This window comes from Orcinus orca, chromosome 9, assembly GCF_937001465.1.
Source record: "Orcinus orca chromosome 9, mOrcOrc1.1, whole genome shotgun sequence".
In the NCBI taxonomy this organism is placed as follows: Eukaryota; Metazoa; Chordata; class Mammalia; order Artiodactyla; family Delphinidae; genus Orcinus; species Orcinus orca.
Genome location: NC_064567.1, coordinates 19,353,972 through 19,380,155, shown reverse-complemented (window position 1 = coordinate 19,380,155; position 26,184 = coordinate 19,353,972). Strand labels below are relative to the sequence as shown.

The 26,184-nt window shown below is 39.2% G+C and overlaps 1 protein-coding gene and 1 pseudogene across 2 annotated transcripts in view; both read left to right on the top strand.

Annotated features, from left to right (window-relative positions):
- The window catches only part of EXOC4 (exocyst complex component 4), an 811,980-nt gene that overhangs the window by 92,942 nt on the left and 692,854 nt on the right, over window positions 1-26,184 (top strand). For both annotated transcript variants that reach the window (XM_004272179.4, XM_049714951.1), the window contains exons 6-7: window positions 4,242-4,485; window positions 25,425-25,599. In XM_004272179.4, the coding sequence (XP_004272227.1) occupies window positions 4,242-4,485; window positions 25,425-25,599 (419 nt within the window). The remainder of the gene's footprint in view (window positions 1-4,241; window positions 4,486-25,424; window positions 25,600-26,184) is intronic.
- LOC125965438 (60S acidic ribosomal protein P1-like) lies at window positions 10,258-14,512 on the top strand (annotated as a pseudogene).

Sequence of the window (26,184 nt, the reverse complement as noted above, 5' to 3'; positions counted from 1 at the left end):
TGGGGCTCTGCGCTTCCTGGACTTGATTGACTATTTCCTTTCACATATTAGGGGAGTTTTCAAGTATAATCCCTTCAAATATTTTCTCAGTCCTTTTCTTTTTCTTTTCTTCTTCTGGGACCCCTGTAATTCAAATGTTGGTGTGTTTAAAATCCCAGAGGCCTCTGAGACTGTCCTCAATTCTTTTCATTCTTTTTTCTTTATTCTGCTCTGCGTTAGTTATTTCCACTGTTTTATCTTCCAGGTCACTTACCCGTACTTCTACCTCAGTTATTCTGCTTGATTCCTTCTAGAGAATTTTAAATTTAAGTTATTCTGTTGTTCATCATTGTTCGCTCTTTAGATCTTCTAGTTCCTTGTTAAAAGGTTCTTGTATTTTCTCCATTCTAGTTGCAAGATTTTGGATCATTTTTACTGTCATTACTCTGAATTCTTAGTAAGGTAGACTTCCTATTTCCTCTTTATTTGTTTGGTCTGGTTGGCTTTTACCTTACTCTGTCATCTGCTGTGTTTTTCTGTCTTCTCGTTTTGCTTAACTTACTGTGTTTGGGGTCTCCTTTTCATAGGCTGCATGTTTGTATTTCCCATTTTTTGGTGTCTGCCCCCGTGGGTAAGATTGGTTCAGTGGGCTTTGTAGGCTTCTTGGTGGAGGGGACTGGTGCCTGTGTTCTGGTGGATGAGGCTGGATCTTGTCTTTCTGCTGGGCAGGACTGCGTCAGGTGGTGTGTTTTGGGGTGTCTGTTAAGTTATTATGATTTTAGGCAGCCTGTCTGCTAATGGGTGGGTTTGTGTTTCTGTCTTGCCGTTTGTTTGGCATGGGGTGTCCAGCACTGTAGCTTGCTGGTCGTTGAGTGGAGATGGATCTTATCGTTGAGATGGAGATCTCTGGGAGAGCTCTCCCGTATTGATATTACATGGGGCTAGGAGGTCTCTGGTGGTCCAATGTCCTGAACTCGGCTCTCCCACCTCAGAGGCTGAGGCCTGACACCCCGCTGGAGCACAAGACCCTGTCAGCCAGAGAGCTCAGAGGAAAAGGGAGAAAGAAAAGGAAAGATAGGAAAAAAATAAAATAAGTTATTAAAATAAAAGTAAAAAAATACTATTAAAATAAAAAAATTAAAAAAGTAATAAAAATAGAGCAACGAAATCAATAAACAAATCCACCAATGATAACGAGTCCTAAATACTATACTAAGATAAACATAAAAATCAGAAACTAGTCAGTCGCATACAGCAAACCCCAAGTCTACAGTTGCTCCTGAAGTCCACCGCCTCAGTTTTGGGATGATTCCTTGTCTATTCAGGTATTCCACAGATGCAGGGCACATCAAGTTGATTTTGGAGATTTAATCCGCTGCTTCTGAGGCTGCTGGGAGAAATTTTCCTTTCTCTTCTTTGTTTGCACAGCTCCTGGGGCTCAGCTTTGGATTTGGCCCTGCCTATGTGTGTAGGTCACCTGAGGGTGTCTGTTCCCCACCCAGTTAGGACGGGGTTAAAGGAGCAGCTGACTGGGGGGCTCTGGCTCACTCAGTCTGGGGGAAAGGAGGGGTACGGAATGCGGGGTGAGCCTGTGGCGGCAGAGGCCAGTGTGACATTGCAGAGGCCTGAGGTGCGCCGTGTGTTCTCCCGGGTAGGTTGTCCCTGGATCCCGGGACCCTGGCAGTGGCGGGCTGCAGAGGCTCCCGGGAGGGGAGGTGTGGAGAGTGACCCGTGTTTGCACGCAGGCTTTTTGGTGGCTGCGCAGCCTTAGCCTTTCATGCCCGTCTCTGGTGTGCACTCTGATATCTGTGGCTTGAGCCTGTGTCTGAAGTTCGTTTAGGTGGTGCTCTGAATCCCCTCTCCTTGCCCATCCTGCAACAATCGTGTCTTGACTCGTAGGCACTTCCAGACTTTTTCCCAGGCTCCCTCCCAGTTAGCTGTGGTGCACTAGCCCCCATCAGGCTGTGTTCACGCAGCCGACCCCAGTCTTCTCCCTGGGATCTGAACCCCGAAGCCCGAGCCTCAGCTCTATATTATTTTTTAAATTCCCTTTTAATTTTTAGCTGCTGTAAGTGAAATAGATAATATAAATTAATTAATACTGGCTCTGTTCAGTGTTTATGCTCTAGGAGATTTTGGGAGACAAACAGAAAGATAAGGTTGTAAACAAATGTGCCATTTGGGGCTGTGACATTTTATTATTCATACCTTGCTTATTTGTTATTTTTTAATAGGCTATCATATTAGTGTGCATATAAGTAGCTGTATGCCACTTAATCTAGGGGCTTATTGATTTCAACTACGTGTACCTCATTACCCAAGCACTCTTGCAGCAGGTGCCTGAGATGTTTAGGTGGCCCTTTGCATGTGTCCTGTCTGTGATTCATATGTGCTCTTGTGAAGATCATTTTTGTCGCAGCTGAATTTCTGTTACCTTCTCGCCTGCCTGAAGCTCTGCTTATAGTTTTGTTTCATTTTCCCCCTCTGCCACGCTGAATTTAGATGGCTCCCTGGTTGCTAAGTACTTTGCTGCTGTTGAGGTTGGTTTTGCAGCATGGAGTGATTCTGTGGCCTGAGGTGTCTAGCTCTTCATGTGTGAAACAAAACCAGTAACTAAAATGTCTGTTATTGGAATGTCACGTCTGGAAATATCGATGACTTTTTCGACTTGCCTTCAGAATTGTCATGTCAGTTTAGAGGCTTTAAGCCTTCTTGGTTCTACACCCAGTTTGCTACTATTAAGATATTTAAAATTATGGTATCATCAAATGCCCTCTACACTGTGAAGGAAACCATATGGATTTGGTCATTCTCTGTGTGCTTCTCTCTTGTGGGTTTCAGGGGTCTAGTGAGGTGAAGTAAGGCAGCAGAATTATGCATAAATCTGTAGAGGACTTATTCACTTAAGAACAAATTTGTGTAAGTAATTATATCATGGGTGTCATTAAATGAACATTAAATGTTCGTACTTAAGTGCATTTTATGAGTTGCGAGCAAAAAAAGAGATTGAGAATAGCCTACATGTCATCTGAAGTAGAGGTTTCAGAGATGTTATACAGTGGTTAGAAGGACTTATTCCATATACTGGGATATTTCATTCTTCCTTAAATAAGTAGATTTCAAAACACTCCAGTGGTGTTGAACAACTTGGAGTGGTTTGTGTTGTACAGTTGAGCTTGAATCTAGTAAAGAATGTATATGTTCTTTCAGGATATCACATTTTAAAAACCTTTCAGTTGTTTAGAGGAGGGGAGGATGGGGACAACTTTGTTAGGGTCCATCTTTAGGCTGGTATTCACTTTTGCTTTTGTCTATCTTAATCCAGCCATTTGTAAAATGAGAGAATTATTTTTGGGCCAGAGGTTTTCAACCTGTAGTTCTTTTGATAGTTGTGGAAACCCCTGAAGTCATATGAGAAGTTTTGTGTATATACATGTTAGTTCGAGGGAAAGGCCTGTGGTTTTCAGTAGGTGACAGAAGTCTCAGATCCCAGCCCTGCCCTCTCCCCAGCTCCTGCAGGGGTTAAGAACCACTGTTAGAAACCAGATGGTTTGGATGAAAGCTGTAGTCTAAACATCTGCAGAGACTTTCGACATATAATACTACTCAGAAAACTTCCATGCTTTAGTAAGACCTGTCTTCAATAGATAATGATGCTTTGGTGGACATGTTTATAAATAAAAATAGAATGTTGTTCTTTTGTATTTATGAGATACTCTTCATTACTCTTTTCCTCCGTCTTGTCTGACTTGTACCTATTATTTTTCCTTTCTTTTTCTTCATCTCTCTTATTGGTTATAATTTTAACTTATTTACCTTTTCTGTTCCACATGTATGTATGATGTCTTTTTATCAAGCTACTTATCTCTAACTAATAAGTAGGAATTTTAGACTATGGTCTGGCTCTTTGGAATTCTCCTGCAGCACCAAGTATGGCATTTTATAAACAGTGAAGGTTAATAAATGTCACCAATGTTAATAAATGACTCACTGTAGAAATGGTAGTCTGTGGAAAAATTTCTGTGGAGATTTGCTTACTTTTAATTTCTTCTCTCTCTTATTAATTGATGGGTATTAATATGAGGAACGTAACTGTTTTTGTGTGTGTGATTCTTTGATAGTTACTGTGTAAGTATAATTTAATTTCAAATTTAATTGAAAAACCTCTCTGATTCCTTTAAGGGAATAACTGCATTTTTTAGACCCGTTCTGTTTTTTGATTTGCTGATAGAATCTGTGGCTATTTATTAATTTTTTTACAGTGAAGGAGATAAACCTTCAGGACATCAAGGAGGATTTGGAGTTGGATCCAGAGGAGAACAGCACCCTTTTTATGGGTATCCTCATCAAGGGGTTGGCCAAACTGAAGAAGATCCCAGAGACAGTTAAGGCGATCAAAGAACGCTTGGAGCGGGAGCTGAAGCAAATTGTGAAGAGGTCTACAACCCAGGTGGCTGACAGTGGTTACCAGAGGGGAGAGAACCTCACGGCTGAGAACCAACCAAGGTAGGTGGGGGTGTGGTTTGTGTGGGTTTTTTTTTTTTTGGTTGCGTTGGGTCTTCACTGCTGTGTGCAGGCGTTCTCTAGTTTAGGTGAGCAGACGCTACTCTTTGTTGCAGTGCACGGGCTTCTCATTGCAGTGGCTTCTGTTGTTGCGGAGTGTGAGGTCTAGGCACGTGGGTTCAGTAGTTGCATCCCATGGGCCCTAGAGTGCACAGGCTTCAGTAGTTGTGGCGTGTGGGCTCAGTAGTTGTGGCACGTGGGCTCAGTAGTTGTGGCACGTGGGCTCAGTAGTTGAGCCATGCTGGGCTCTAGGGCACATGGGCTTCAGTAGTTGTGGTGTGCAGGCTCAGTAGTTGTGGCGCACAGGTTTAGCTGCTCCACAGCATGTGGGATCTTCCTGGACCAGGGATGCAACCTATGTCCCCTGCATTGGCAGGCGGATTCTTAACCACTGTGCCACCAGGGAAGTACCATGGTTTGTGGTTTTGATCATTGTATTTACTGTACCTTTTCTAGGGTGGGTGGGGTAAGTAAATATCTTAGGTTTATGTTGTTTCTTGAACTCTGTATACTGTGGCCCATACAAACTCAGATTGGTGAAAACAGCTTGAAGAGGCATAGTTCAGCTGGTTTTTGAGGTAGTTGAGAAGTTTTAAAGCATGTTGTCCATACTCAAATGAAAGAATGTAGCAATTATTGAATATTTCTTAAGCACTTAACTATATTCAAGGCAACTTATGTATATTATTTAATTCTCACTATAACTTTTTGAGCTGATTACTTAGTATCCACATTTTATAGTTAAGGAAACTGGGGTTCAGAGATGAAGTAATTAACTCAAGGTCACAGAACAAGTGGCTGGCCTTCCAGCTGAATGCAAGTCCATGGTATTTCCTCTGTCCCATGCTTTCTTCTTTAATGTGTAGTGATATTTGCCAATAGGCAAATCAGTCTCAGGGATTCCTTTATGTACTTAAAACAACTAATAAGGTTTGGATTTCATAATTCTTCTTTCATAAGGGGAAAACTGAAATTGTCCTCTGATCCTAACTCGGTCTTGACTGTGATACACTGGGAGCTCATGTCTGCCAAACCAGGGCTTAGGGCACACTAGTGTAATGTCATCTGATGGTGGGAGAAGATACTTCAAATTGAGGCTTTCCTAGAGAATCCAAGATTCACTCTACATGGATCTTCGTTCCCTCCTTCCCTTTCTCTGTTCTATTCCCCAGCCCTCCACGTACACCAGATATGGGCAAGGCAGGAATTTGTCGTTTGAAGGGAAAAGGCCAATGGAAACTACAATTTTATCTGAGAACAGAGGGCAAAGTAGGGCATTTCTTCTGAGTTGCTCAAATAATGTGTGTTCCTGGGAGGCGTGAGATAGTGTGTGTTCGACAGAGTTCATAATCTTGTTGACACGTCGTGAAGGAAATTCTGTTTGTACTTAGGACTTAAATTTTTTTTTTTAAAGAAGATAAACAAATTTAAGGAGAAATAATAATAGCTTAGTATGGAGTTCCCCACTTTAAAATTTTGAAGAAAATAATGTATTCTGTTTGTTTTCTATGTTCTTTTGTTTTTCTAAATAATAGTGATCTTAATTATATTTTAGAAGTCTTCAAAAACTAATTCCCTTGTACACTTCATTTAGAAGTACGATTGGTGAAGAAAACATTCTCCACCGCTCTTATGCCACAGAGTATTTCAAAGCACATGTTTTGAGGAGCATGGGTTTTGGAGCTGAGCAGACCTGACTTTGAATTTCAGCTCTGTAACTGAGGAAAACAGAACCTGTCTTACAGGGTTGCTCGTGTTAGATGAGGTTATATGGTTAGAGCTTGGTAGAGCAGTGCCAATAGGTACCATTACATGCATTTGTGCGTGTGTGTGAATACATAAGTTTATTTATTCTTCATTCCTTTCTCAACTTTCATGTTCATTGATCACTCACACTGTGATCCAGAGAAGCTGGGAATGGTTCTGAATGGAACTGTGCTTTTCTTCTTTCTTTGCCTGGTGCCTGGATTTTTGTGTAGACCTTTTGCCTCCTTACTAATGAACACTCCAGAATTCTGATTTGCTGTTTGCCCAGTTGCTGCAAGTCCCAAGATGAGTACAGTGAACTTTCATAGGGAAATAGCATGACTATAGTATATATTGGAAATAAAACGAAAAGGGCACGGGTCAGTAACTGTTCTGTAGTTCTCATTACAGTCCCCTTAGCAGCAGTGTGTCTTTCCTAGGATTTTGACCTCTTCCTCTTCCGTTCCTTCGGCACCTTCCAAAATTCACAAGTGGAAATTACAGCAACAGAAGTGGAAATTCGGCATACTGCCCCAGGAAATAATAAATGTTTCTCTGTGAAGAATGAGTCAGCAGGAGGGTATTTTTCCCTCTTTAAGTTTCATTTTTGTCAGTATTTTAAAGGCCTTTGTAGGTAGGATATATCGGACACCGGCAAGTGAACAAGCTGTTTGACTTGATTTCATACCTATAACATGATCCCATTTTATAAAATTGTACAAATATGAAAATTTGGGCCAAAACTCCTTATTATTAGATAAAATAGTACAGAGTAAGCAAATATTTGGAACCACTCTTTTCGAAAATCAAAGATTAAATTCTTGGGTTGGTGTTCCACATGGCTGATAATTTGGAGCTAGTCTATGGTAGCTGTGTGCCAACAAATGCTTTAAAACTCCTCAAGAATTAATTACCTGGGAAACTTCATTCAAAAGTGATTGCATTGTCGCTTCTAGAAGTTTAGAAGTTTAGAAAGGATATTGTCAGATTATCCTTGAAGCTTGCATGATACCTTGTGTTAAACTGTACTGGGAGGTGGGAGTGACATTATTTTAGAGAGAAGTAAAGTCAGAATACTTTACATTATTATTAATATTATCTTTTACCATTCAAGAAATCTTACGTTAAAGGTGTAAGAGACTGTTTTCCTTAAAGGAAGTTGGAGCATAGGCAAAAACAACCATGAATCCTTCTTCCACAAAATGATTCTCTCCCTCACTACCCCCACCCCCCAATGAAATAACCTATTCCAAATCGTTAGCATATAAATGCTACTCTGAGGCTAGGCACCAGGATTGTAACTGTCCCTAAAAGTCTCATTGTTCAGCATCATCTTCTTAAATATATTCTGGTTGTGATGCATTACAGGCCTGTTTTCATTTGTCTTTATGTAAAGAGAATTAATGTTGTGTGCTATTTTGCTAGAAAAGTAGTAGGAACCAGACTAGTGAACTCTGTTTTGCTTTCACTTCCTGCAGAGCCAGAATACTTTCACAGACAGTTTTCAAAAATCACTTTGGTCACCCACTTGTTATTTTATTTTATTCTTGATCCCCCCAACCTATCTATTGTCTATTTATAGGAGAAATATTTTGTCTTCCTGTTCATTCATTATCTAGTGTCTATAAACCTCTGTTTACTATGAAAGGAAAATATTCAACTACTATTGTTGCCAAGTTGATAAACATTAGGGTAACAAGGGCTTTTTAAATCTCCCAGAACCACCTGCTACCCATAATTTCCTCAGAAAGGCAGGCAATGTCTTCAGTATCAGATGGCTTGTGTGGTCTGCAGCCTGTGCAGCTCATAACCAGTTTCTTCAACTCCTGCTGCCTAGCTATTGGTTCTTTCCCAAAATCTAGCTCATGAGCATTTTCATTTTTGTTCAGAAAAGCTATAGGAAGTCCTTTACTATTTAGCAAATAAGAAAAGCGTGAAAAATACATGGAACAAAATCTTCTCAAAGGTGTGATACCTTGTTAAGAATATGTGAGAGAGTAGAATGTGGGAAAAGAGAAGAATTGGCGTGTAACAGCTACTTGACTTACTTGAAAGTGGTCCTGGTTAAAAGTGAAAGCAGACTGGGGAGGTGCTGGAGGCCTGCTCCACTTTGGTAAGACTGTTGGTCTGGAAGAGGGCAGAAAGGATTGAATGAATGGACAATGGCTGCCAGGGAGACCTTTTCCCTTTTTGGAAGGAGACCATTTTGTGATGTTCCTTGATCTCTTTTATGAATGAGGGAAGATTAAGCGTCTGATATAAAAAGCAGAGAACACTGCATATTCTGTGCTCTCTGTTACACTGAGGAAAAATTCATGGAAGAAACGGGAGAGAAATATGCTTTAATGCTAAAAGTAGTTGTGTTTGGATAGTAAGGTTATAGGCTCCCCCCCCCTTTATTTTGCAACTGTTATTAAGTTATAGTGAAAAATAAATTATTTAAGAATTAATTTAAAGTATTACTCAAGTTATTTTAATCAAAAGAAATCATTACAAATAGAAATGCTGATTGGGGGTATTAGTGTGGAAAAACATAGTATGTGTTTGCAGATCAACTGGATCATGTTCATTAAGTTACTTTTTATGGTGTGTATGTGTGTGTGAATGTGTGTGTGTGAATGTGTGTGTGTGTGTGTGTGTGCATGTTTGGTTATTTTCTGACTACTCCTAGAATGGAAGCTTCAAGAGAAGAGAGAACTAGTTTGCCTTGTTCAGCACCATATATCCAGAATGTAGGCACAGAGCCCACCAGACCCATAATAAATATATTTTGAATGAAAGAATGAATTCCACTTATATTGAATATCAGTCATGGACCAGGAACTGGGCTCAAATGCCACACAAATACAACATGATCCCTGTCCTTATGGAGTTTAAAGTCTAGAGGGGAAGAAAGGCATTAATAAGAGAACCTTTAGATAAGTGTATTATTACAAACTGTGATAAGTGCTGCAGAGGAAAAGCAAAATGTGCCATGAGAGCATATAACCATGGGGACCTAATCTGGTCTGGGTAGGTGGGCATTAGGGTGTGTCTTGTGTCTGGGGGGGATGGTGTGTGTGTGTATTTTAACTAATAAAGTAAGGCAGCTTTTACTTTTGTTTTATACAAGTTGTAGTTATCAAGCTCCATTCATTTGATAGCACCTGCTAGTTATTCTTCTAGTTGTGCAGTTACCTTGACGATGACATATAAGATGTGAGAAGGAGAGCATCCGATTCTTGCTGTGCCATTTTCAGAGTTCTTTGCTGGTTGATTAGATTTTTGTGGTTTATTCGATTTTGATAATTATTGCCAAGTGTGTTTTTCTTAGAGATAATACCAAGTTTTCATGTCATCAATAATGTTTGAGAGTTCCTGTAGTCTCTAGTAAACAGATTGTATTATCAAAATGTTTTTGTCTTTGTCAGTCTGATCGGTGAAAAATGGTATTTCCAAGGTGGTTTTGATTTGTATTTTTTAGAGAAAATTTGAGTGAGGTTAAACTTCTTATTTGTGTAAAAAGTAATTCATTGTTATGATATCTATGTTATATATGGATATATTACTTCAAAATAATCTGGGTTGAGGGTGAGTGTAGATATAGCTAAAACAAGATTAGTGATAAATGATACTTATTGAATCAGGGTGATAGGTACAGGATGGTTCATTATCCTATCCTAAAAGCCGACTTGTTTAAAAGTTGAAATTTTCAATAGTACAGTGGTCAAATAATGTTTTATTTCCTTACTGAAAAGTAGTGAACACCTATTTTTCCAGTATGTTTGTCTTTCTATTGATTTACAGGAACTTTTTATATATCAAGAAAATTAGTTCTTTGGGATTTATATTCTAATTACCCTCCAGCTTCTTTCTCTTTTGACTTTATGATGTCTGATCATGTATACATTGTTTTTATTTTTATGAGGTTGTATTTATCAATGTTTTCTTTTAAAGTGTCTGGGTTTTGTGTAGAACTTCTTCACTCTTAGATTATAAATAAAATTTCCCAAACTTTCTTCTAGTCTTTATATTTTTGATCTGGAATCTGAAGGAGTGGCCATGCTACTTTTAAATAGTCATAACACTTATTACATTGTATTGTAATGGACTGTATACCCTTTTCGTTTCTGCCTCCTAAGTGTCTGTCATGTAATTGATTGTCAGTGTTAGATGAATACTTGCTGAATAATTCTAACATTGAATCATCCACTTTATAGTCATGTTGTTCTTCATAGTTGGTATTTGCCTCATTTCCTAAAACTCCCCACTCCCCCAGCCCCCGATTTCTCAGTCTCTGCAGGCTTTAGATTTGGAGAGATACATTGAATTACTGCTCTAAAAGTTAGAGAAATGTACTTTAAAAATTCAGAGTCCAGAACTTGAAATGAGGGCATACTGTTGTAATAGGCCAGTCATACAAAGTGGTTTTATCTATGAGACAGTCAAAAGGCTCAAGCCCCAAGTTCAGTTTTGTGGTACAAGTACAGTGTTTATGGAAAGAGAAATAAATATTTCTCGTGATTTCTTTATATCTGTGGCTAGAGTCAGGCATGTATTTCTTTTTCAAATAAGTAGCATTTCCTTTCATCTCTTCTTTCTCTATTAGTTACTCTTCACCTAAGTATCTGAAATGTAGGATTTGGTGGAATTGGTCATTTTATTTTACAGAAAAATCATTTAAGAGCAGCTTTGAAGCAAGGTCAAGCATTTGTCCTTGTGGCTTCTTGTAGCCATTCCCAAGCACTGCGTGTAGCACCTGGACATGCTTGGAATCAGGAAGGGCCTCGATGTAATTTAGACGAGTCGTTAATTTGAATCAAAGCAAGCGGGAAGCAAGTAAATTTAACTTCAGTGATTATGATTCCATTTGATTAAATCTCTACTTTTGATTACATGTATCAGTGAGAACATGCTCTAAATACACCCAACTACTAAATACTGAAGAGTATGAATAGGATGAACCAGGGACATATGGAAGAAATTCCACTATTCCTCAACTAGAATATAATCCCCTGCAGCTTTACTAAAATATTTTTAGAACAAATGAAAGGAATTACTTCTTTACATATGGGGCTTATTACACCATTTGTTAACTAAAATATAGAGTTCATTACCATGGAAGGTAGTACTGGTCCCAAATCTACATACTTTCTTGTAAGACTTAAATTAATTGATGATAGCTGCTTCTTTTTTTTTTTAACATTTTATTTTATATTGGAGTATAGTTGATTAACAATGTTGTGTTAGTTTCAGGTGTACAACAAGGTGATTCAATTATACATGTACACCTATCTATTCTTTTTCAAATTCTTTTCCTAATTAGTTGTTACAGAATACTGAGCAGAGTTCCCTGTGCTATACAGTAGGTCCCTGTTGGTTATCCATTTTAAATATAGCAGTGTGTACATGTTAATCCCACACTTCCTAACTGCCCCCCCCCCCAACCTTCCCCCTGGTAATCATAAGTTCCTTCTCTAAGTCTGGGACTCTGTTTCTGTTCTGTAAATAAGTTCATTTGTATCATTTTTTTTTTTTTTTTAGATTTCCCAGGTAAGCAATAGATGATAGCCTCTTAGCATATCAGGTGAATTAATAATGTGGGTAATGTTCGTAGCTCTTTGGTAAACGTGCAGTTGGACAGCTGTCTTTCTGATCCTTATGTTGTCCTTTGGTTATAGTCCCTGGAGAAAGGGAGCTTGCCTGAATGCGCTAGAGGTCTTAATCAGTGTTACATTTCTTAAGTATTTATTTTATATTTGTCAGGGTAAAAAAAAAAAGCTTTTTATTTCTCTTGTTTTGCACGCTGTAGGAGGTTCATATTAGAGATGGGGCCAGTTAAGGAAATGACGGATAAAATCTACATTTTAGGTTATTGATAACGTTATTTAGGCGTCTGCCTTCGTGTTGCATCAAGGCCACTTCTTTATTTGGCAGATAGTAGGAGCTGCCTTAGATCTTTTCATTTTCTGTGTGCTTGTTGGTGTCATAATCCAAAGATACTCCACACTCAAACCGGCACTGAATCTTTCTCATAGCAAAAACACACAAACAAAGACTTGTGTCAGCTTTCCTCAGCTACCGCTGAGCCACTCCGTCCTTCCGAGGAAGCTAAGGCTGCATTGAGGTGAGGCCCTCACTTCATCAGGCGACTAGCGCCGCGCCTGGCAGCCCCTCCCTAGCGCTCGCCTGCACCATGACCTCCGCCTTGGAGCTCGCCCGCATCTACTTGGCCCTCATCCTGCATGATGATGAGGTGATGGTCACGGAGGAAAAGATCAATGCCCTCATTAAAGCAGCCGGTGTAAATGTTGAGTCTTTTTGGCCAGGCTTGTTTGCAAAGGCTTTGGCCAGTGTCAGCATCCGGAGCCTCATCCGCGGTGTGAGGCAGGTGACCTGCCCCCTCCCACACTGCTGCCCCAGCTGAGGAGAAGAAGGTGGAAGCGAAGAAAGAAGAATCTGAAGAGTCTGACGATGACCTGGGCTTTGCTCTTTTTGACTAAACCTCTTTAGTAACACATTCAATAAAAAGCTGAGCTGTTTGCTGCTAAAAAAAAAAAAAAAAAAAAAAGTGTGTCAAATGAAATTCTTCCCTTGGTGATGTTTAGGAGTGAGGTCAGATATGATTAGAGCACCTTTGTGTGTATCTTAGGCTATACTTTATTTTTCTGGGCTCCTCTAGTTCCTGGCCCATATCATCATTATGTTCTCTAATCAGATTGGGCTGTAAGTTTTTAAGAGGGGGGTTAACTTTGTGTTTGCAGCCTGATTTAGGGCTGGGCACGTACTAAGTGCCCAGGAAGTTTAATGAATGAATAACTAAGAAAAATGCAAAGAAGACAATTTTAAAATAAGAGGAAATGATTTTTATTTTTAAAAAAATCTCAGCACTACACAAAGTGAGGTCTAAGGACCAGCAATACCAATGTCACTTGAAAGTTAGAAATGCAAATTATCCCTGTGGGGAGGGGTGATTAAATTGGAATCCCTGAGTGCAGGGCCCACAGGAGTCTCTAGATGATTCTACACATGCTAAAATTTGAGAACACTCTTTGTAACATCACAGACATCACGGAGTTCTGTAGTTTTGTAGCATTTATGCTTCGCAAAGCAGTCTGCCATCTGGCATCTCACCTGAGTGAGCCTTACTGTTGGCCTCATCACAGGTAGGGGCGTTATTATTAATCCCAGATTTACCCAGGGAAGTGGGAAAGCTGCAGTAATTTGACAGTTTCACAAAGCTGGTTGGTGGTGGAATTAAGAGGATAAGTTGTCTGTATCCTCCATGGAAGTTTGCTTTCTGGCTTATGTAAAGATCACAGTCCTAACTCATTTCCTGGGCCTGATATTGTTCTTCCTCAGGAGGAGGGCGGTATTTACGCTGACACATCCATTCCCGCGCCGTACAGTCTCCACCCCGCACCCCGCTGTGATCAATGGCAGGCCTCTCAGCGATAGCTGGACATGTTAAGAAGTGTGATCAGCCGCCACAGAGTAAATGAGTCTTAATTGACTCACTTGAGAATCAGACTGATGACTTAGAGACACGTAAACAGTTCCCCTAGAAACCTTGTACGTTCTTGTACTAAGACCAGTATACAACTAAGTACTAAGAATATACACCTAAAATCATAACTTTTCTTCTTTGGGAAGTAGATTTGCGGATACATTTTCCAATGTTCCGTTATGATGAAATATGATTTTTCAAATGGGTGAAAGGCTTTTCTTCCCCCTAGCTTTATTGAGATAATAACTGACATAACATTGTGTAGGTTTAAGGTGTACAATGTGTTGATTTGATATACTTAAATATTGCAGAATGATGACTACCCTAGCATTGGCTAACACCTGCATCACATCACATAATTACCATTTCTTTTTGTGGTGATAACTTTTAAGATGTACTGTCTTAGTAACTTTCAAGTATTATATAATACAGTATTAACTATAATCACTATGCTTTACCTTAGTTCCTCAGATCTTATCCATCTTATAACTTGAAGGTTGTACTCCTTGACCACCATCTCCCGTTTTCCATAGCCCCTGGCAGCCACCACTCTAGTCTCTGTTCCTTTGACTTTGGCTCTTTTAGGTTCCACATATGAGTGAGAACATATAGTATTTGTCTTTCTCTGTCTGACTTATTTCACTTAACCTAATGCCCTCAAGGTCCATTCATGTTGTCGCAAATGGCAGGATGTCCTTCTTTCTCGTGGCTGAATAATAGTCCACAGTGTGTGTGTGTGTGTGTTTTGTGGCCATGCCGCGCAGCATGCGGGATCCTAGTTCTGCGACCAGGGATCGAACCCCTGTTCCCTGCAGTGGAAACGTGGGGTTGTGCGTGTGTGTGCGTATGTTATCTATTCATTCATTGATGGACACTTAGGTTGTTTCCATGTCGTCGCTCTTGTGAATAATGCTGCAATAAACATGGGAGAGCAGATATTTTTTGAGAGTCTGTTTTCATTTCTATTGGATATATGCCCAGAAGTGGGATTGCAGGATCATATGGTAGTTCTTTTAATTTTTTGAGGAACCTCCATACTGTTTTTCATAGTGGCTGCATCAATTTATATTCCCACCCAACAGTGTACAAGGGTTCCCTTTTCTCCATATCCTCCCGACACTTGTTATCTCTTGTCTTTTTGATGATAGCCCTTCTGTCAGGTGTGTGGTGATAGCTCCTTATGGTCTGATTTGCATTTCCCTGATGATTAGTGATGTTGAGCACCATTTTGTGTACCTTCTGGTCATTTGTTTGTCTTCTTTCGAAAAATGTCTATTCAGTTTCTCTGCCCATTAATCGGATTGGGTTTTGTGTTGTTGTTTTTGAGTTGTGTGAGTTCTTTATACATTTGGGATATTAACTTTTTATCATATATATGGTTTGCAAATATTTTCTCCCATTCATAGGTTGCTTTTCATTCTGTTGATGGTGTCCTTTGCTGTGCAGAAGCTTTTAATTTGATGTGGTTCTCTACTTGTTTATCTTTGCTTTTGGTGTCAAATCCAAAGAGTCATTGCCAAGACTAATGTCAAGGCTCTTATTCCTGTGTTTTCATGTAAGAGTTATATGGTTTCAGTTCTAAGTTCAAGTCTTTAATTCATTTTGAGTTGATTTTTGTGTATGGTGTAAGAGAGTGTTCCAGTTTCATTCTTTTGCATATGACCATTCAGTTTTTTGATCATCTTTTGTTGAGGAGACTGTCCTGGGAAGGGCTTTTGAAAGAATGATACTAATACTTTAATTCAAAGAAAAAGGGCCTGGGTTTATTTTCTAATTTCACTCCCTAATTTGCCACACGTTAGAACTAGAAGTTCATTCGAGGTCATCTACCAAGAATTCAGAAACTGAGCATGAGAGGCTGACTTGACGAGTGGGGAAGTGACACAGGAAGGCAATTACTAGAGCCAGGACTGGTTCTTTTTATTTTTACTGTGTTTCATTCTATATTGCTAATAGTTTTTTCCTATTCTTTTCATAGTGCAGATGGAGAATTAGTCAGCACTCCTCAAATAGTAACTGCTCTTTACATGAAGATTGTTATTAATAAAAGTGGTGAAACTAATCTCTATCCCTTAGAAGTAGGTATTAGATAACCTTGCAGATTAAATGGCATCTATGTCCTGTTTGAAATGAAAAATACTAGCTCAGCCAAGCTTATTATGAAAATGTGTATGTGAGATACAGGAATGTAAAACAAAGACCATTTTGATATGAAATAATTGATGATCAGTTTCTTTTAATTTTTCATATAAAACCTTATAAGACCTAAGCTCAGAGTTCAGTATTTTCTTATCTTTTAGAACATAGAAGTAGGGAAATAAATATTCTGTGGTTAATGCCTTTGTCTGTCAGTGGGAAAACGCAGAAACCTGATATTAAGGTCTCAGTAGATAAGTAGTAGAGCAGGACTGATTTTCTACCTTGTGTGTGTATCTTCACTTCGTGACCAAGCAAGGCAGCTTCTTGGCTGCTAACATGGATTTTCCAGCCAAATGACTAACTCAAGGTTCCCTGGATGTTAAATTTAGATCCAGATAGTTGAATCTCACCTTAAATATTGAACATTTTTCACAGCTTGATGATGTAGCTTTATACCATAGACATTTCCTGACGTGTGCAACTGTGACTATTCCTGAACATTTTCTTCTCCGTAATTCTCTGCCTTTTTTCATGGTGGCACTCCAAGATGAGATACATAGGAGTCGTTGTGGGTAGGAAGTTAGTAGGCTCTCTGGAAGAATAGGTAACATTTTGCTTGTATTTATAAGAAGCCTGTTTTTAAAACCTGCCAGGTAATTGGAAGTATGTTTAAAGAACAAATATTTGCTTCTTCTTGACTCTTTCATGTTTTTTAATACAAAATAGATTTTAACACAGTATTATTAAAGTTAGCTCTGAATGCATATATATCTTTCAGCTTGTAACTATATTTCTTTTCGTTCTCATGTTTATGTTGATGAGGTTATCTTTCTGAGAGGAGAATTTTGTGTGAAATATTTTTGTTGTGGTCTTCTGATTTCCCTCCAGGAGATCACAGTCAGTAATACATATTTCCTTGCCACTTGTTATCTGTAATCCGGTCTCTATCTCCCCCATCTGCTGGAGCTCATTGTTTCATTCTTTCTTTGAACAAATACTCATTTATTGCCTGTCATATGCTTACTATTATGACAAATATTAGAATACTGTGATAAATCAGGTATAGTTCTTACTCTCATTGAATTTACAGTCTAGAGAAGGAGAGGCAAGGACTGGAGGAGAGGAGTCTCCTCTAAGGGTTGTTTTAAAAATCCAGGGAAGAGATGATAAGGCCTGCATTAGCAGAGTAACAGTGGCAATGGGCTAAAGTAGGCCCATGGTAGAGGTAGTAAAGAGGTAGAAATAAAAGAGGTTGGTAATTGATTGGATTTGAGGAAGAGGGGAGGGGAGGATGATTTTCTGGGGTAAGTGATACCGTTCACTGACTTAGGTAAATGGATAAGTAGGTTTGGGTAGGAGAATGATGAGTTTTATTTAAGACGTGTTAGGTTTGATGTCTACAGCTCAGGAGAGCCGTCTGGACAGAAGATACGTTTGGGAGTCATTAGCGGGTGGATGATTGAAGACATAAGTGGTGGACGAGCTCACCCAGAGAGAGTATGAGGATTGAGAAGAGTTGACAGCATTTAAGGAACAGGCTGAGGAAGCGATTCTTGAGAAGGTGTGACCAGGGAGGTGGAAGGAGAGTGGGAGAGTATAGGGTTGGAGCCCGTGGAAGGCAGTGTTTCAAGGAGGAGTGAGTGGTCAGTAGAAACAAGCACTGCACCTCCTTGAATAAGGACTGAAGAGGTCTTATTTATTTATTTAGAGGTATAGTTGATTTATAATGTTGTGTTAGTTTCAGGTGTACAGCAGAGTGATTCAGTTATACATGTGTATGTATCTGTTCTTTTTCAGATTCTTCTCCCTTATAGGTTATTATAAAATATTAAGTATAGTTCCCTGTGCTGTAGAGTAGGTCCTTGTTGGTTATCTATTTTATATGGAGTAGTATGTATATCTTAGATTGAGCAAAATGATGATTTGAGGCTTTTGCAGGAATTGTTTTAGTAGAGTACCAGGGGTAAACTGGTTGGCAGTGAGAAAATAGAGGCAGGATAGACTTCTGTTGATGCTCTTTCCAGCCTTGGTTTCTGTAGCATTTGATAGTACTGATAACTCTGGCCTCTTCTCTTAAATTACTTTTTTTCCTAACATCCTTTAAAAGAAACATTCTCCAAAATCGAGTCCTTTGGTCTCTCTTTATCTCTGAGCTTTCGTTCTCTTGTCTATAATGTGGGGATAAAAGTAGTACCTTCCTCATTGGGTTCTCCCGAGGATAAAGTGTGCACTTCACACAGCGCCTGGCCTGTTGTCATCAGTGTGGCTGTGAAGACGTAGTTGTCTTTGTTGTGGTCCTCGTCGTTGTCATCATCATTATCTCACTCCAGCCTCACCGTTTAAGGGCTCTCGTCCATCATGACGGCTTTAGCTGCTGGCCCCATGCAGAGGACCCCAGGCTGGTGGCTCTAGTCCTGGACTTCTCCGAATACTGCCACCCTAAATTGCTCATTCTTTTACTCATATGTACTCAGGCACCCACAGCTTAACTGTTTTCTCCACTCTAGGCATTGGGCCATGTGTTGGGGGAGAGGTGTGGGTACATAACCACACATAAACAGGGACTGTGTTCTTATTCTCTGGCCCAGGAGGCCATGCATGTTGCTCTTTTGTCACTTCTCTCAGTCCATTGTGATCATCTGCTTTTTTTTGAGGGATTTTAGAATGAAAGGGGAATGAAGGAATTGGCTGTTATTTTGTGAATTAGACCTCTTTTAGTTAGCAGTGACAGAACCCACCTCCAACTAACAGAATTAAAGAGGGGTTCTATTGGGATGATACTAGTGTATCTTATGGAATACAAGCAGGACTTCACTAAGCTGGGGGAAGGACAGAGATGCAGCTGGGCCATGGGGACATCTGGAGTATCTCTTGTCCCCCCCCCCCCCCGCCCCCCGCCTTTTCCCCCTCTAGATGGTAACCGTTAAAGGAAGCAATTTACTGTTGTTTTGAGCTTGCTTTTTAGTATAGTTTCACTTATATTATTGCGTTTAATTCTCACAGTTTGTGATTAGGAAATTGTAATTGAGGAAATTTGTGTTTGAGGAGCCTGAGACTTGGAACAGTCCCATGATGTACTGAAACTCCCATGGCTATTCAGTAGAGAGCTGGTACCAAGTCCAGCTTTCTAATGCCAGTCCTTTATACCGGCATTTATACCACATTGCCATCCCACGATTGAAGTTTTCTTTCACTGACTGTGGTGTTGTATTGCATATTATTGCATACTGTTTTACGACTCTGGAAATAACCTCTGTGTGTGTGTGTGTGTGTGTGTGTGTGTGTGTGTGTGTGTGTGTGTGCGTGCGCGCGCATTTGCATGCATGATCTTCTTCTGACTGGTAGAAATTGCAATTAACTGAAATTCTAATCTCTATGGTTCTTAGGCTTATTCCTGTCTGAGGCCTTTTTTTATTCAGTTCAATTTAAGGAATCTCTAGTAATTTAATGATTCTGCCTGCTCTTTTGTCTTTTGGATCAGTGGTGAAAACCTTGATCCTAACAGGATTTAAGCAACTGAGCTAGTTGCAGTGTCATGTTTTATATCATCTTTTATTTAGTTGAAATTTTGTTGGTGGAGTAGGGTCGGGAATGACTTTTTTCTTTTTTTAACATCTTTATTGGAGTATAATTGCTTTACAGTGGTGTGTTAGTTTCTGCTGTATAACAAAGTGAATCACCTATACATATACATACATCCCCATATCTCCTCCCTCTTGCGTCTCCCTCCCACCCTCCCTATCCCACCCCTCTAGGTGGTCACAAAGCACCGAGCTGATCTCCCTGTGCTATGCGGCTGCTTCCCACTAGCTTTCTATTTGACATTTGGTAGTGTATATAAGTCCATGCCACTCTCTCACTTCGTCCCAGCTTACCCTTCCCCCTCCCCGTGTCTTCAATTTCAGGGGATGACTTTTGTGGGGCTCTGTGTGTGCAGGTCATCCTGAGTGTGTCTGCAGGGAAAGGCAAACACTTGTTTTCTCAATCTAGTGTCAGGTGGGCAGCCAGCGAGTGCCTGTGGATATTAACAGCATATTTCAGTTTATTTCTGGTAGCTTTAAATTGGGCCAGACTACTGCATTTTATGTCTTGTTCATGTGAGTGATTCCTGGTCTCTCTTATTCTTGCTGCATTGGGAGAGAGTCACTTGCTTTTTCATTTTCTTTTTTTAGGAGAGCATGTGTTGGTGAGGAATGGTCAGCCTTTGCAAAGTGTGTGATTGACTTGGATTCTTTCCCTTCTTAGCCATTCACTCCTTATCCCGCTGCTGAGTTCAGCATCCAGTGCTCCCCTGAAACCCTTCTTGCCAAGGTCACTGGGACCTGTGAGTTGTACATTTCTGTCTTTACATCAGCTGGCTGCCGTGTAGCCTTGGCTCTGTTGCTATTCTCTTCTCCACTGTCTTCTACAATTTTCCTTCCTGTCGTTTTCCTGCCTCGCTACTTCCTGAACATCTCTTCACTGCTGCTATTTCGGGGAATGTTGGCTTGCTTTTCTTACTCTGCATATTATCCCTGAGTAATCTCATCCTCTCAAATATTTATCACTTTGTAAATTTCCAAAAATCAGTGTCTCTCCTGGGCTCCAGACTTGCATATCAGAGGACCGGTATGTAACACCTTAAACTTAACATCTTCAGATCTAAACCCAACAGCTCTCCTTTTCAACAGTTTCTGTCTTCACTTCATTCTCATTCTCTCTCCCTCTCCCCACTCTCTCTTTCTCTTTCTCTTTCTCTCAGGAAGGGTAACCATTGTCTTCAGAGTTGCTCAAGCCAGAAATCCAGACAAAAGGATCCTGAAACCTCCTCTCTCTTTAATACAGTACAATTACCTCAACTAATTCTGTCCATTTTCTAATGTGATCCATCCATCAGTTGTGTGAGGCTCCTGAACAGGTATTAATTAATACTTTGGTTTTACAGATAGGAACACTTGAAGAAGTTGAGAGATTTTCTCATAATTACAGGGTTAGGGATTATCAATGTTGGGAAAGAATGTGCATCTTTTGTTTCTTTACCGGTTACTTATGTAAGAAGGAAAAACAAACAAAAAACAAGTGAACCAATAGAGAAAAACTAATGTCCTCCTGGTAGTAAGATTCTGAAGGAGTCAGTGTTCATACTACTTCACTTTTTGAGACATCAGTTTCCTTTTTTCACTGTTCTATATGTTTTCACTTCACCACAGGGGAGGTGTTGGGCCCTCACTGGCCTGACTCAGAGCCACAGCTGATGATTTAAAAAACAAAAACAAAAAACAGCTAAATTGAGATATAATTCACATACTACACAAATCACCCCTTGAAACACTGGTTTTTGGTGTATTCACAGGGTGTGCAACCATCACCGCTCTGTAGTTCCAGAACATTTATGTCCCCCCTACAAAACAAGCCCCATATGCTTTAGTGGGTAATTCCCACCTACCTAAGAACCACTAACATATTTTCCTTCTGTGCAATTTGCCTATTCTGGATATTTCATATAAATAGAATCACACAAAGTCACAACGTAGTCTTCTGTGACTTTTTTCACTTTGCATAATGTTTTCAAGGTTCATGTTGTAATATGTATCAGTCCTTCATCTCCTTTTATAGCCAAATAATATTCTATTGTATGAATATACCTCGGGTTTTTTGGGTCCATTTGTTAGTTGATGGACATTTGGATTATTTCCACTTTATGATTTTACTATTACTATTTTACTACTATTTTAATATTTTACTATTATGAATAATGCTGCTGTGAGCACTTGTGTACACATTTTTGTGCACATGTGTGTTTTTGTTTTTCTTGGGTATATACCTAGGAGTGGAATTGCTGGGTACGTATGGTAACTCTATGTTTAATGTTTTGAGGAACTGCCAAAGTGTTTTCCAAAGCAGTTGTACCATTTTTACATTCTCACCAGTGCTGTATGAGAGTTCAAATTTCTCTACATCCTTACCAGTACTTTGTATTGTCTGTCTTTTTGATTATAACCATCCAAAAACTGGTATCTCCTGGTTTTGATTTGTATTTCTCTGATGGCTGAGATGTTGAGCATCTTCTGTTTGCCTACTGGTCATTCATATATCTTCTTTGGAGAAATGCATATTCAAATCCTTTGTCCATTTTAAAATTTGGTTGTCTTGTTACTAGTTGTAAGAAATCTTGAGGTATTCTAGATACAAATCAGGTAAATTATTTGCAAATGTTTTCTCCCATTTCTTGGGTTGCCTTTTCACTTTCTTGATGGCATCATTTGCAGCACAAAAGTTTTAAGTTTTAATGTCAGAGCTGCGGGTTTTATTAGTATTGTCGAGACTGTGCTGTGGTGAGGCAGAGGAGAGCTTCCCTCTCTTTGAAATTGGTGGATGTTTCAAGGTAGGCAGAGCGGCAAATAGAGTGTCTTGATTTCCAGCCTGGCTCTTCTTGTTTTCTTCCCTCTGTAGCCTGTCTTATGGCTCTGATAGTCATACTACAACACATCTGTCTTGGTCTTGATCCTCCAGGTGTGGCCGAAGGTGGTCGTGTGTTGCATTTTATCCAGGGATTGCTATTTCCATACTGTTAAGATACCATGGACCTCATTTTACACCTCAGTTCCCTCTTAGGTCTCTTTTCTAAACAGAGCACTGCCCCTGGTTGCTGAGTTGCTCTTGTCCTTGAGTGGCAGCCAAGGTGTGTGTAGTCATGGAGCCTAGTGGCCCTGGAGATAACCAGACAGCAGCCCCTCCATTCAGAGGAGCCACTCCTCTTCCAGTGTTTCCTGCTTTATTGCTGGTTTGTAGGCCTGTACCTAGAACTTCACGCCATTGGGAAGTTGGATACCAGCATGCCTTACGCTTCTGAATGTCATGCATCGACATCATTTCAACAGAGACAGACGCACAAAGAAAACAAACTAGTGGTTACCAAAGGGGAAAGGTGAGGGGGAGGGATAAATTAGGAGGGTGGATTAACATGTACATACTGCTATACATAAAATAGGTAATCAACAGGGACCTACAGTATAGCACAGAGAACTCTCCTCAGTACTCTGTAATAACCTATCTGGGAAAAGAATCTGAAAAAGAATAGATATATGTATAACTAAATCACTTTACACTTGAAACTAACACAACATTGTAAATCAACTATACACCAGTATAAAATAAAAATTAAAAAAAAATCATTCCAGAAATGTCTGGGTATAGCATAAGGTTACTACGCTTTAATTTTGTCAAGTAAGGACATTTGGCAATACAACTGCAGTCATGGGAGAAAATAACAGATTTTTCTTACCAAGAGAATACCAAAAATATCAAACAAATTTACCTTTGTGAAACGTGAATATATGGTCTTATTTTTCTGTCTACCACTGAAAAATACATTGTGGTCTGTGGATTGACATTTGGGAACCACAGGCTTTTACATACTCAGCATAAATCTTTATTTGAAAAGTAGAACCTTACTTAATCAGGTATTTTCTCTGTATGATGCCAGATACCAGTCTTACACAGATTATTTACCAACACTGAATTAACTATTTTAGTTAAGTTAGATACAACTTCCTGTACTTTGTACCTCTTTCTGCTGATTTTGAGTAGTTCTTACATAACACAGATGAAAGTGAAGAATTGTTTTAGGTAAATGTGAGTATAAATATGAATTTACCTTTAAAAGATTTTAAAAAATCATCATTCAAAGGTAGAATGGCTCCTATTTACAAATACGATGTGTAATTTCTGGATTATATATATATATTCTAGACTGGGAGGAATATGTACATTTTTATTGATTCTGTCTTGTCTAAATAAAAATGTCAGAGATATTAGGGTTTTATCATAAGATAATTATTGGCTGTCACATTGGCACATTAATTACAGTAATTGGTCAATAAAGAAGCCCTAGGAATAGATATTATGCTATACGTTTTGATGAGATTGTAGTTACAGCCTCTTATTTATGGTAATAAAATCTTGTTAATCGACATTGCTGACAAGATGTTTTGCTTTCTTTTTCTACTTTCCAGGTTGGTTTATAAGTCTACTTAGGAACTATGAACTGAGAGCCACAGATTATACAATAAAGGTCACATTCCAAAATTGTCTGTACTCATTCATGGTATACACATTAAATTCATTCAGCCAATATTTGCTGCTCACTGTTCTGAGTGCTCCTGCGTATACAGAGATGTATAAAGCAGTGCCTGCTCTAAAGGACTCATAATGGGGAAGGGAGGTAAAATGTCTATATATAAATAAATGTGACCCACGTTGATTGAGTCACGTATGTGAGCCATATGTGTGATAAGTTCCTTAAAAGTGGAATAAAATACAACTTCAGAGGAGGAAAGGATGATTCCAAGTGTGAGTGATCAGTGATGCTGTAAGGCTCAGTGATGGGGGAATTACTTTGCATCCATGACATGAAGCTCTGAGCCATCTCTGAATATACATCTCCACTGTAAAACTATAGAGAGAGGTAGGTGGCTCAGTGCTCTGACATGAAAATCAACTTTTGTTCTGGGGTCAGCTGCCTTGCAGCCTCATTTTGTGTCCTTGAGTATGTAAAATTCATGTAATAATATGTGTCCATCTCTCAAGATGCAAAATGAGATAATGCGGAGGTCCAAGCTGCTCCCTGTGGTGAAAGTCAGATTTCTCAGCAGGTGTGTAGTTTTTTCTGGCAAGTTAGGCCATACATTTGAATGGGAGTAAGCGCAGCTTTCCATGACTAAAAGGATTAGTGTCCTTACCAAAGTGCCCAATTTATTGCTAGAGAATAGCACATTCTCTGTAACATTCGAACTGTTGTCTGAAAAATTGCCTGAATTCCTTAGAAAAACTACCTATATAAATAAGAGAGTATAGTGATCACTGAATTATGTTAAAAAGGAAACAAATGTTTACTGAGCTGCTACTGCTGGTTTAGGGACTTTAAAATTGTCTTTAAAATTTTTACACCATGTCCATTTTTTTAAATTGAAGTATAGTTGATTTACAATATTATGTTAGTTTCAGGTGTGCAGCAAAGTGATTCAGTTATACATATATATTTTTCAGATTATTTTCCATTATAGGTTATTATAAGATATGGAATATAGTTCCCTGCACTATATAGTAAAATCTATTGCTTACCTATTTTATGTATAGTAGTTTGCATTTGTTAGTCCCGTACTCCGAATTTATCCTTCCCCCTTCCCTTCCGCCTTTGGTAACTATAAGTTTGTCTTCTACATCTGTGAGTCTGTTTCTGTTTTGTATATAGATTCATTTGTATTATTTTTTAGATCACACATATAAGTGATCATATAATACTTTGTCTGTCTGACTTCACCATGTCCATTTTATAGCAGAGGAAACAGACACTTAGATAAATTTTCAAAAGTTACTTAGATCAGACAACTGTTTGAAATGAAATCTGTTGAAATTTAATGAGCTGTTTACATGGTAGTGTGCTACTTCACTTGAGTTTGATGTTTTTCTTGCAGGTCAGTGTCAATCATTTTGTGTTTGTTTGTATGTAAATGTTTATTTTTTTCACTAGGTTACTTCTAGAACTGCTGGAGTTGCTGTTTGACAAGTTTAATGCTGTAGCTGCTGCACACTCTGTGGTCCTGGGGTACCTGCAAGACACTGTTGTGACTCCACTGACTCAGCAGGAAGATGTCAAATTGTATGACATGGCAGACGTGTGGGTGAAGATCCAAGATGTGCTGCAGGTAAGATCCTTTTACAGAGGGTGCCCATCTGGATTCGGAATAACAGGTAGGAACATAAAAAAATCAGCCACCTAAAATATTCTCTTAATCATAAGTAGTGAGAATGTAGTGTTCCTATTTAAAGGTGATGCTTGCTGATGTTATGAACTTCTATCATTTTCAAAAGACCTTTTAAACAAACTTCTTTTGGCCAGGCTTTAAAATTAGGAGATTCTCAATACGTAGCAATCAAGGATCTAAACATATGTAGCTTAAGTTTATGACCATTTTCTTACAGTCAGCTCTTGCATATGTTGGGGTAAAAGACAGGTCAAGAGCTTATTTTAAGAGATGAAGATAAACCTGTAAGGTATAAATGTACCACTTTGATTGATCTGTTGAAGATCGGAGGAATGATATTACTGTTTGGTATGATGCTGCAGAGGGGGTATTTAGAAATTTTATTATGTTTTCTCTCCATGCGCCAGGCAAATATATTTGATATGGCCAGATGAAAATGAGAAATACGATTAAGAGTTAGCTGAAGCAAATTTGACATAGCTATATAGAAGAGACATGGTTAGACAGTATCTACTAATAGGAAAA